The sequence below is a fragment of the Rhinopithecus bieti genome, unplaced genomic scaffold, assembly GCF_001698545.2.
Source record: "Rhinopithecus bieti isolate Rb0 unplaced genomic scaffold, ASM169854v2 scaffold_10264, whole genome shotgun sequence".
NCBI classification, from domain to species: domain Eukaryota; kingdom Metazoa; phylum Chordata; class Mammalia; order Primates; family Cercopithecidae; genus Rhinopithecus; species Rhinopithecus bieti.
The window spans coordinates 163,771-176,836 of NW_016806418.1; the positions used below are offsets into that span (position 1 = coordinate 163,771).

General features: G+C 46.9%; 1 protein-coding gene across 1 annotated transcript; it reads right to left on the minus strand.

Moving 5' to 3' along the window:
- Nucleotides 1-1,233: 1,233 nt before the first annotated feature.
- CD33 (CD33 molecule) lies at nucleotides 1,234-12,964 on the minus strand. Its single transcript, XM_017876467.1, is given in 10 exon segments — nucleotides 1,234-1,727; nucleotides 5,862-5,943; nucleotides 6,285-6,369; nucleotides 10,225-10,272; nucleotides 10,499-10,777; nucleotides 10,982-11,183; nucleotides 11,185-11,362; nucleotides 11,425-11,494; nucleotides 11,869-11,929; nucleotides 12,623-12,964. Coding segments are annotated over 10 exon segments (1,209 nt in total). The 5' UTR covers nucleotides 12,656-12,964; the 3' UTR covers nucleotides 1,234-1,556.
- Nucleotides 12,965-13,066: the final 102 nt, after the last annotated feature.

Below are 13,066 nucleotides of genomic sequence, written 5' to 3' on the forward strand. Positions count from 1 at the left end.
TCCCCGACACACTCACCCTCCCTCCCCAGGATGGGGCAGGTCCCTCAGTCAGCAGCGCCCTCACTGCCCCTACACCCTGGGCAGTTGCCTCCCATCTATGGGGCGGAGCCGCCTGGGGGTCTGGGCTGGGTGAGGTGGACCCTGGAGGGGCACCCGCCACTCCCATGGGCAGGGGAGGCAGAGGCAGGCACAGCCTGGCGGGGTCGGGGCTTGGCCTCCCAAAGTGTTGGGATTGCAGGCGTTAGCCACCGTGCCTGACCCACGCATTTTTTTTTTTAAGCAACACTAGAATCTTCCATTTGTTTATCTAAAGGGCATTATGAGCTTATGGCATAATGCTTTCACCCGTCATGGTTTGGGTGCTGCTGATGAATTTGGGGCTGGTTTTCTTAAACTGATTTTTATCATTTTAATTGGGCTTTTTAGGAGGATGATTGTAAGCTTCTTCTTTCTGCCATCTCCATTTGGACAGCTACCTTTGAGGTCATTTGGAAGGATAAAAATATGGTAGCCTGCTAATGACATGGTGACAGCCCTTCTTGGAGGAGGCATGTGGATTCAAACAGACAGGGAGGAGTGCATCAGAATGGCGTCCATAGAGTGTAGGGTGTGGCAATGGAAGAGTAGACTGAGCGAGATTCAGAACAACAGAGAATAGAGGTCAGCACACCATAGCCCATGGGTTGCCTGTTTTGATAAATAGCATTTTGTTGGAACATGGCCATATAATTCATTTTCAGATTGTCTGTGGCTGCTTTGGTGCTACAACGGCAGAATTACATCGTTGCAATTGAGACCATATTGCTTGCAAAACTGAACATGTTTACTATCTGGCCCTTTGCTAGTACTGGTTGACCATCTCTGACTTAGAATGTCACATTGAGAAGCTTCAGATTATTCCTGTGGGTTGGGGATCTAGGGAACTATTTTGACTATGGTTAGCTCTGAGTTTTAGAAAATTCCCCAAATGCTAATATGTGATTTTCCCTGTAGCAGGACATAAAGAAAGCAGAAATCTTAGTAGGGGACAGGTGGGATGGAAAGGAAGATTCAGGAGTAGAGAGAGATGATGTTGGAGGGCAAGTCAGTGAAGAAATAGATGGTGGGGTTTTGAGCAGCAAGTGAGATAGACATGTTGCTGATATAGTTCCAGGGATCAAATATCACTCATGACTTCTGTTTAAGGGGGAAGGAACCAGGATGCAGCAAACTCCCAGTGCACAAGGACTGGCATTTTCCACATGTACCTTTATTTAATGCTCACAGCATCCCTGTGAGATAGGACTTCTTGTACCTATTTCACAGAGAAGTAAATGGAAACATGGAAGGTTAAGGAGCTTGTGTGACATCACACACTTAGCAAATGAAAGAGCACAGATTTGATTCCACGACTCTCTGCTTACAAAGTCTAAGATGATGTCAATATAGCAGGAAACTCACATAATGTCTATAAACCCGTTGCCTGTGGGGTGTTAAATATCCAAGAATCAGCCTTTGGTCCCTGACCTGTACAGGATGTGAATCTTCTAGCTGAGCCCGATGCTCTTGTGGGTTCCTCACTGGGTCCTGACCTCTGAGTATTCGGCGGAGGTGTCCTTGGAAGGATTCATCCCATGAAAGTTGAGGGAAGCATAGTGCAGCTCCTCGTCCATCTCCACAGTAAGGGCGGCACCTGAACAGCCTGAGGTTTCAGTGGGGCCATGTAACTTGGACTTCTTCTGGTGTTTCTTATGGAGAGGAAAGAAGGGGGTTAGAGCAGGGCAGTGAGGAGGGGGACCGGGAGAAGGCAAAGAGGGTCAATGAAGTAAAATGAACATTTATTCACTCTTTCATTCTTTCATCAAATGTTTATTAATTAAGGCTTTACTTATTCATTATCTAACACATGTAGCACGTATTGATTGATTCCCAATTCTCTTGAATATTCACAGGACTAATGTGGAAAAATTATGACCAGCTACACTGACATCATCTTTGGCATCTATTATTTTATCCATTTTACAGACCAGGAAACTAGGTCTCAGAGAGCTTAGGTAACTTCCAAAGTCACACATCTGTTGACCCTGAACTCAGTCCCAAGTCTCTGGGACCTCCTCTGTGCTGGGAACTGGATCCTCAGAAGGGAGCAAAGCAGAGCAGGAGCCCTGTGATTTCTACTACTGCAGGGTATGAAGACAGAAACAGACTGGTAATTGCAAATTGTGACAGTGTGCAGCTGAACAGGAGAGAGTAGAATGATGGAGATCTGATAAAACGCAGCCTTTTCCTTGTGGAGCTCACGGTGTGGTAGGGGGAGCTATGGAAATGTAGTTAGTTCACGTGGTGCAAAGCTCTATACAAACAGGAACATGGTATCCTGAGAGACACAGGAGCAGATGCTGGAGAAATGGCAAGTCTACAGGGTACAACCATTTTCTGGTGCAGGCCCATTGCTTGTTTCTAGATTTGGTGCAGTGTTTCTCAAAAGAGTCCTTCAACTCACAGATTCTGCCTCCTCTCTTCCCATTCTCTCTTGAACTCTCTCTAGTCAAGGGATCTTTCTCCAGTAGAAGATCAGATCTGCTTTGCTGTCATATTGCTTAGCTACATTCAAATAGCCATTTCTCAGATTCTGTCTTACCAGACTTACCAGCGTTTGAAACAAATGACCAACCTCTCCTCCATGAAGCCCCATCTTCCGTTGGCCACCAACACTAGAGCCTGCAATTTCCTGGTCATTGGCTGCTACTCATTCTCAGCTTTCTCACCATTTACACCTCATCTCCCTAACATTCGATGCTGGAGGGTTCCAGGGCTATGTCTGTGGACCCCTTCTCTTCTTTGTAGATTCATCCATTATTGGATGTTGATATGGAAGCCCCTAACCTCTGTGTCTCCCACATGGATCCCTCTTCTGAGCTCCAGACACTTGCCTGGTACTTGTCATCTCCACATGGATGTCTCAGAGGCACCTCACACTTACAGTAACCAAAATAATGTTTGATATACACTTGAAAATATACTTCTCCTTCAAGGTTGGCAATTTTCATCATTGGCAATTTGATTCTTTAAGTTTGAATTCTGAGTAAGTCACATGAACACCATCATTGGCATCTATAGACATCTATGACATCCATGGGGGTCTTCTTGGACATCCATGACATCTATGATATCTGTGGAGCCACCTATGACATCTGAGACACTTACCGAGCAGAGCCCGTGAGCTATCTTTGCTCCTGCCTTGCATGCACTCTATCACTGCATTTGCAAATACTGTTGACTCCACCTTCAAGACGTATCCGGAACCCAATTTCTCCACATTAGATTCATGATTCTTACTTGGGACTAAGTCTGAGTCAGTCATCTCTTGGCTTGATTATCCGTGTATCCTCTATTCTGGTATCTTCTCTTCTATGTTACGTCCTAGAGCTTCTCACAGAGCAACCAGAGTCGCTCCCACTAAAATGAGTGTCAGTTCATGTCACTCTTCTGCTCTAAATGCATCAAGAACTATGATGGACTTAGGACCCTGCAATATTTGCAGCTTCTATGTCTCTTCAGCTTCATTTCCTACCTGCCATTGTTCAGTCCACACCCCACCCCCGACACTGCCTTATCCACACTGTCCTACTTTGTTCCTCTAAAACGTCAGACGTGCTCCAGCCTCAGAGCCATGGTACTTGCTGCTTCCTCGATGATTCTCTACTGCTCACACTGTACTCATTTTCTTCCTGCAGCTGTTTGCCCAAAGGCCACTCTTTGGCCCCCAGGACTGTCCAATCCATTCTCCCGTTTCATTTTCTGCCATAGCACTTATTTCATGCCTCTTTCATGTATATTTGCACTACTTATTTGTTCATTATTTTCATCCCTTTTCCCAATAGATGTTAAGCCTCTGATAGGAGGAATACTTTATATTTGTAAAATACATGTTTATAAAAATACAGAATAGCACAAGGACCTAGAACAACTGGCAAATGGGATTATATAGATATTTGCAGAATGAATGAGTGCTTATTGACCCTGTGTTAAAAAACTTTACTGTGATGTTCACTTTAGTCAGAGTTAAATAAATTAAAAAAAAAATCAGAGCTTGAAGGATGCACTGGAGTTGGGCAGGTAGCTACTAGGCATATGAGGAGGAAGGAACAGCTCAGCAATGATTCTGAGATGAAAAAGCTTGCTCTGCTTGAGGTGATTGAGTGGCTAATGTTGGGGGAGCATAGCACTGAAGGGGCCTCTGGTTTTCCTGCTCTAAATGCCAGACCAAGTTGTTGGAATGCCAGCCTTTCAGGAGTGTGGAGAAGCAGCGCATTTCAAACTTGGGAATGAGGGGACGATGATCTTTGAGGGAGGTAATGTTCTGGAGAGGAGAAATGGGAGGTGAGGCTGCAGCAGAATAAGGAGTAACAGGGGATCTCAGCTCAGAAGGAGTGATTGTGTTAAGCTGTGTTCAGAGGAAGCTCAGACATGCATCGTAGCGTACTGGCACAGGAAGAAGAGATGGAGGACTGGGGCAGGAGAGGGCCATGTCTGTGGTTGGGTAATGGGGACAAGAGTGCCATTAGTGAGACAGAGAACCAATCAGGAGAAGTATATTTAGGGGTGTGTCAACCAAGTGTTCCTGATGTTTTGACATCTGGGGCATTGCTGAGCCTTGAGAGACTACCTCTCCCAGGGATAGTAGATTTCTAGAGCTAATAAAGGACTTGCATACAAGTGAACCTTTTGTGTGCAAACCAGTCAATCTAAAGCCCACACTACCAGCTGGATCCTTTATTGAGCTTTTACACTCCAGGCCACAATCCCTCTTAATAAACCCAGGACCACGTACCAGACAACTAGAGACAACTCCTATACCCGAGTCTGCTGAAATTGTTCAAAGTAGCCAATCCTAAACCTGCCTACCTTGCTTACCCTGTCTTGGCCATTATTTTCGATGAAAGCCACAGTAAAGGCTCTTGTCCCATTTTCCCCTTGCTCCCTCTGCTTCCTGACTGACCCTGGTGCTTTTCTATATCGCCTTGCATGGTGTGGTGCATCCTCTCCTCTTGGGAACAGTGAATAAGAAACTATCTTTCTTTTTTTTGTTTTTGAGACAGAGTCTTGCTCTGTTGCCCACGCTGGAGTGCAGTGGCACGATCTCGGCTCACTGCAAGCTCTACCTCCCGGGTTCACACCATTCTCCTGCCTCAGCCTCCCAAATAGCGCCCGCCATCATGCCTGGCTAATTTTTTTGTATTTTTAGTAGAGATGGGATTTCACTGTGTTAGCCAGGATGGCCTCAATCTCCTGACCTCATGATCCATTCACCTCAGCCTCTCAAAGTGCTGGGATTACAGGCATGAGCCACTGCGCCTGGCCAAGAAATGGTCTTTTCAATGGCCATAATCTCCTGATCTATTGGCCTCAACATACCTGAATAATATTAAAACCCACACTGTTGGGGCCGGGCGTGGTGGCTCATGCCTGTAATCCCAGCACTCTGGGAGGCCGAGGTGGGCAGATCACGAGGTCAGGAGATTGAGACCATCCTGGCTAACATGATGAAACCCCATCTCTACTAAAAATACAAAAAATTAGCTGGGCGTGGTGGTGGGTGCCTGTAGTTCCAGCTACTTGGGAGGCTGAGGCAGAATAGTGGCTTGAACCTGGGAGGCAGAGCTTGCAGTGAACCGAGGTTGTGCTACTGCACTCCAGCCTGGGTGACAGAGCGGGACACTTGTCTCAAAAAAACAAAAACAAAACAACAACCTACACTGTTAAACAGCAGGAAAGACAATAAGCTCAGTTCTGGAAATGCTGAATGGGGCATGACTGTGGGCCATTTGGGAGGAGGTGTCTGCAGGGCATCCTGGATGCCAGCATGCCCCATCACTCACCGAGGATGCTGGCCCTGTGGCAGGGTGGGTGTCGATCCTGCCCACTGCTGTCCTGGCTGCTTTCCTCCTGTGAGTCTTCACTCTGATGGGAGACACCAGGGTCTTTGAGCCTGGTTTTCTCAGGCTGTGGGGCCACTGTTATGAGCTTGGAATGACGGACTTTGGCAGGTAAGGGGTGGAATTAATCCAGGAGCCTTCAAACAAAACTTAGTAACAAGGTCTTCCTCTACCTCCCACTCCTTGGACACCTGAGACCAGGGCCCTAGCATAGACCCATGCCTAGCCCAGTGGCTACAGGCTGGCTTCTGTAGATCACCACACCCCCTGCCCTTTCTCCAGCCCTCACAGCCCCTCCAGCACCCTTCTACACGAGGTCCATCCTCTTCACCTCTGGTCCATGCCTGACCCAGAGAAAATGCTCACATGAAGAAGATGAGGCAGAGACAAAGAGCGATCAGGGCTGTGACACCAGCTCCCCCAATGGCCCCCTGAACCACTCCTTGTTTCCCTGCAGACAAAAAAGACATGGGGTGAACTCTAATCTGGATAAACAGGTATGTGTATCCTCTTCTCCAGCATGTAGAGAGGGGTGACTTCACCTCCAAAATGGAGTTTAGCTCCTAGATCTTCCCATCCGTCATAGACATGAATATGGACCATGACCATGAGATGAAGTACACAGTACACCTGATACCTCTCACCTCCCACCCTCTCTCTCCGGTGCACAAAACACCATCGCTCCTAGGACCCAGTTTCCTCTCCACCCTCGGGCTCTCTGAAATGAACCTCAGAAATAGCCGCTGAAGGACTGTGAAGCTCTGAGCCTCTTGGATGACAGAGAGAGAGAGAGAGAGAGAGAGAGAGAGAGAGAGAAGGAGAGAGAGAGTAAGCACTGGAATGCTGATAGGCCTTGTCTCTTCTTTCTTCCCACTGGCCCTACCACTCAGGGTCAAAGGGGATCCTTTTGGCCTTAAAAAGCACCTGGAATCAGGGTGGGGCAGGGAGGTGGTTCTCAGACCTTCTTAGACCCAGACAGTTCTCCTGGACCTGTCTGGCTGTACCTTCTAGATCCCAACACTCAGAGTCAGGGGCGTTTCTCTGAGCATCATCTGTCAACAGTTTGATGACAACTGCTGAGGGAACTATTCCTGCCCTCACTGGGCTCACTGTCCACTGAGGGACCAGATGCCATTATTAATTGGAATAAGGCAGTGGAGAGAGCACTGGTCTTTGGACAGAGGTCAGGGGTAAGGGTTGAGGTATGGACAATAGAAAAAAAAAAATGCCCTAAAGAGATTTTTGGGGAAGTGTGACTATTCTATATGATACTCTCATGGCGGATTCATGTCATTCTACATTTTTTTAGAAACCTGTAAAATGTACAACACCAACAGTGAACTTTAATGTAAACTATGGGCTTCAGGTGACAATGATATGTCAATGTAGGTTTATTGATTGTAACAAATGTACCATTTTGATGGGGGATGCTGATGGCTGGGGAAACTATGTGTAAGGGTAGAGGGCATATGGGAAGTCTTTGTACCTTCTGCTCAATTTTTTCATGAAAAATAAAGTTCATTTATAAATGCTCCCAAGATGTTCAGTGACTAGAAGATTCCACTCAATTTTGCTGTGAAACAAACACTACTCTGAAAAATAAAACCTATTAAAAAATGCCCCCATTGGAGCAAAATGGCTGACCAGAGGTGCCTGGAGCTCATCCTCCCCCATCCCACCAGGCAGGAAAGGACCAAGGCAATGAACAAACAGCAAAGATTTGAGTGGAGTGTCGAAGGGAGAGTACTGTAGTGCAGCAGGGGAGTGGAGAGTTACCTGTGGTAACTGGAAGCCAAGGAGGGCAGCATGGAGGCACCCAGACATTGCAGCTCCCTCTCCCCAGCCCAGATTGTGGATTGTCCCAGAGACAGGAAGGATTTCCTCTTGTAGGGAAATGATAAGCAGAAGAATACAACCAACCTCCAGTGCCCACTGCAGATACCTACATTCCTTACTACAGGTTCATCCTACAGTCCTTACAAGCTCTGAGCACAGTTGGAAGAGCTACCAGGAATTCATGCAGCTGCACGGTTCTGGATTAGGAGCACACGGTGTGCACTCCCAACTTCCTAACCAGCCCCTGTGGGCAAGCTGCTGCAACACAGCACCATCTCGAGACCACAGCCGTCTCTGGAGTGCACTCTCCTCTGGGGGCCAGTGGCCACGCACCTCTTCATCACTGTAACTCCATCTTCGTTCCCCTAAGCCTGCAGTAATGGCTGGATACCACAATTAGAGCTGCATGGAGCCTGGGCCCAGGATTGGCTGGAACACGGGTCCTGAACAGCAGAGAAACCAACCCCTGCTGCCTGTACTTCCAGCTGGAAGGAGAGTCTTACAGTCCCACTCAGTCTCTTCAATAAATGATGCTGGAAAAACTGGTGCCATATGCAGAAGAATGAAACTAGACTCACACCTCTCATCCTATGCAAAAATCAATTCAAAATGGATCAAAGACCTTAATGTAAGACACAAAAATATAAAAATACTAGAAGAAAACATAGGGAAAATGCTGTAGGACATTGGTCTGGAAAAATATTCTATGAGTAAGACCTTGCTAGCACAAGCAACAAAAGCAAAAGCAAATAAATGAGATAATATCAAGCTAAAAAGCTTCCATGCAGCAAAGGAAACAATCAACAGAGTGAAAAGGCAACCCACAGCATAGGAGAAAATATTTGTCAGCTATTCATCTGACAAGTGATTCATATACACAATATACAAGGAACTCATGCATCTCAATGGCAAAGAAACCCAATCTGATTTAAAAATGGGCAAATTATCTGAGTAGACATTTCTCTAGAGAAGATATACAGATGGCCAACAAATATATGAAAAATGCTCAGCATCACCAATCACCAGGGAAATGCAAATCAAAACCACAATGAGGTAACGTCACCCCAGTTGGGAGGACTATGATAAAAATAAGATGAAAATTAACAAATGATGGTGAGGATGTAGAGAAGAGGGAACTCTTAAATGCTTTTGACCAGAATGTAAACTAGTATAACCACTACTAGTATATGTAGTTTTTTTTCCTCAAAAAAACACAAATAGAACTACCATATGATCCAGCAATCCCACTACTGGGCATTTATGTAATGGAAAGGAAATCAGTATATTGAAGAAACGTCTGCACCTCTGTGTTTATTACAGCACTATCCACAATAGGAAGATATGAAATAAACCTAAGTGTCCAACAACAGATGAATAAATAAAGGAAATGTGGCATATATACACAATGGATTATCATTCAGCCATAAAAAATAATGAAATCTTGTTATTCACTATAACATAGATTGAACTAGAAGACATTATGTTAAATGAAATAAGCCAGGAACAGAAAGTTAAATACCACATGTTCTCACTCATAAGTGGAAGCTAAAAAAAGTTGATTTCATGGAAGTAAAAAGGAGAACAGAGAATAATAAGGGCTGGGAAGTTTAGGGGAACAATGATAAGGAGAGAGATTTGTTAAAGGATACAAGATCACACCTGGAAAGGAAGAGTAAGTTCTGGTATTCTATACCACTGTAGGATGACTATGGTTAAAAATAATAGATCGTTTCAAATAGCTAGAGAGGGGATATTGAATGTTTCCAACACAATGAAATGATAAATGTTCAAAACGACGGATATGCTATTACCCTGATCTGATTAGTATACATTATTAGTATTGAAACATCACTATGCCATCCACAAATATGTACTATTATTATCTATCAATTAAAAATAAAATACCCCGGCCGAGTGCGGTGGCTCAAGCCTGTAATCCCAGCACTTTGGGAGGCCGAGGCGGGCGGATCACGAGGTCAGGAGATCGAGACCATCCTGGCTAACACAGTGAAACCCCGTCTCTACTAAAATACAAAAAAACTAGCCGGGCGAGTTGGCGGGCGCCTGTAGTCCCAGCTACTCCGGAGGCTGAGGCAGGAGAATGGCGTAAACCCGGGAGGCGGAGCTTGCAGTGAGCTGAGATCAGGCCACTGCACTCCAGCCCGGGCGACAGAGCAAGACTCCGTCTCAAAAAAAAATTAAAAAATAAAAATAAAATAAAATAAATAAACAAATAAAATAAAATACCCCAAGACATTCAGTGACAGGAGGGAGACAAAGAGCATTATTTGGATGGGCAAGGAGGAAGTTGCTAGTCATCCCCAAATATCCTTATCCGAGGTGCCTGATGTCTACCTGTGTCTAACTGCAGGCCTTGCCTCTGAACATTTGACTCTGAAAGTCCAGATCTGACCAAACGTGACACAGACTCAATCCAGTAACAGCCCCAGGCAGGGAGGCGCCTTCCTACCTGAGCCATCTTCTAGAAAGATACCAGTTCTTGGGTTCTGTGAAGCATCTAAGAGAGGAAGAGAGGATTTCCTTCAGTTGGGAGTAGAGATGAGATAAGGGTAGGCATTTTCCCTTACTCCTGCCAAAGCCACAGAAATGCAGAAGAGACAGGGCTTATGTCCTTCTAACTGCCGAACTCAGCCAGGCCCCCAGGACACTAAATGTCCCCAGCACCAGCCCATCCTGTCTCCCCTACACACTCAGGGACCCGAGCATCCTGGCCCAGCACTTACAGGTGACATTGAGCTGGATGGTTCTCTCCGTGGTCACACCAGCTCCAGGGAGCTTCACCTGACAGGTGAGGTTGGTGCCGTGGTCCTGGGGCCGTGGGGTGATTATGAGCACCGAAGAGTGAGTGGTCCTGAGGCCCAGGGAGGTGGGGGCAGCTGACAACCAGGAGAAGATTGGAGGTGTTCCCTGCTCACAGGCCCAGGGCACAGAGCAGGTCAGGTTTTTGGAGTGGTCGGGGTCTAGGGCTCCAGGGATGAGGATCTGGGGCCTGTGGGTCAAGTCTAGTGAGAAGAAGCAGGGGATGCAGAATCAAGAGGGAGGGTCCAGGTGAGGGCCTGAGAGAAGATCAACCTCTGGTCAATCTCCCCCGCTAAGCATGACAGGCTTTACCCCTAAACCCCTCCCTGTACCAGGGGCCCATCCCAGCCCTGCCCTGTAGTACCCATGACCTTCCCTTGTGACCACTTCTGGAGCCTGTGCCTCACCTGTCACATGCACAGAGAGCTGGGTAGATTTGTAACTGTATTTGGTATTGCCTTTCTCCATCCGAAAGAAGTAGGAACCATTATCCCTCCTCCTGGCATCTACGATGCTCAAGGAGCAGTTGTTCCTACTGGGATCCCCAAGGAGGTGGAATCGGCCCTGGGTCTCCTCCTGTACTTCTCGATCTAGCTTGTTTGTGGCCACTGGAGAGTCCAACGATACAATGGCTCCTTCCCGGAACCAGTAACCATGAACTGGGTGATTCCTGGTGTAGGAGGGTACAGGATGGAAGAAAGTGCAGGGCACAAGGACGCACAAACCCTCTTGTACTGTCACTGACTCCTGCACTTCCAGCCTGACTCTTGGATCCATAGCCAGGACACCTGTGGGGAAATGAGGGTCAGCTCGGCCCAGCCCGACAACCCCCCTCCCCGCAGTCACTCACCTGCCCACAGCAGGGGCAGCAGCAGCAGCAGCAGCAGCAGCATGTCTGAGGCTGAGGCTTCCTGGGCTCCCTGTGTGAGCAGAGAACAGGAAAGGAGTGGAGGGGAAGGGCTAGGGGCCGGACAGGAAGCTGGGGAGGAGCAGGAGACCTCAGTCGTGCGTGGAAGAGGAACCTCAGACCCACACGTGCTCAGAGCTTGTCTCTTCCACACAGATTGACCCTCATGGGCCAGAGATGCCAGAGACCCGCCCAGAGAGGGGAGGAGATGGAGCAGAATCTGAGTCTTGCCTCCCAGGAGCACCGGAGCCTGGACCAGTACCTCCGGGGCCATCTGAGACATGCGAACCCCATGTCTAAAATCCTTCCACTCTGAGGTACTTTTCTGTGCACAACTGTTTACACCGGGGCTGGTCACTGCTGGCCTGGCCCGAGTCACAGCCTCACCTAGATCCATGGGGTGATTTGTCCAGCAGGATATAGGATTCCATAGGGTCCGTGTGAGTGTCTGGGGCAGAGAAACAAAGAAGAGTCCTAGGTAAAGTGAAGGTGGCAGCCATTCATTTCTTCATTCATTCACTAAAGACATGGTGAGTGACAGAGCAGGACCACTGTCATCTCGGACAAACACCGCCACTTTAAGTTCCAACTCCCTTTCTAGCTTCATGTATTTCAAGGAAATCACTTCTCTGCTAACTACAAGCAGCCAGAAAGAGCAGACGGTGAAACACGGATAAGACAGCTCAGGCACAGAGGGAGGTGGGGGGAAAGTCTCTTGAGTTATTGCCAAACTTCACCCTCATCCAACGGGCCCTAGTAAAACAGTGGGCCTTAGTAAGCACATACCTTTGCCTTCAGGTGCACTAAGATAGGAAAGCTAAATGCAGACTCGGTGGGTATGCCTGCAGCTGCAAAAAGATGCATGGGAACAGACACACAACTCTCCCTCCCAGATAAGCACAACAAAGAGACACAGAAGCAGTCCAAGCCTCTGATAAACCCTCCCACCCTAAACCTTTAAAAACTCTTAGTCTGTAAGAGAGTGAGCCTCTACCTAACTCAGCCAGAAACCCCTCTCAGGTTTGTTTTCTCTAAAACCTGTCTTGACTAGTAAGCCACCATACATGTTTCTTTCTTCTTTCTTTAATTCTTACAGTGAGCCTTTGTGTATAGGTGGGGCTTGAGAAGAGATGCCACTGACCTGATTCCTGCCCTTGAGATGTTCCCCATCCATAGCCTCATGTCCTTACCACACACACACATATACTGTCTGGCTTTAGAGCTGTGAAAAATTGGGAATTTGCCATGTGTCATGGGAGCATATTGGAACTTTTAAAAGAAATATGACTATAGAATTTTCCCCTGGCAGCTAGTACACTGCTTTGCACAGTGTCAGTGACATCTCCAAAATAAGAACTATGCAGCATCTTCCTGTAAAACAAAAAGGAGAACACATGTTTGTTCTATGAACCAGTGCAGAAAAAAACTTTTTTTCTGCTCATGCTGCTATTTGGTGCAGTATGGGCAGAAGCAAGTGTTTTTAGAGGCACATGATATGGATCAACATTTTCATGTAAAAATCTGCTTCTCACAGTTAAATATGGCCCAAAGACATAATATTTCCAGACAACATGAGTGGAATGTA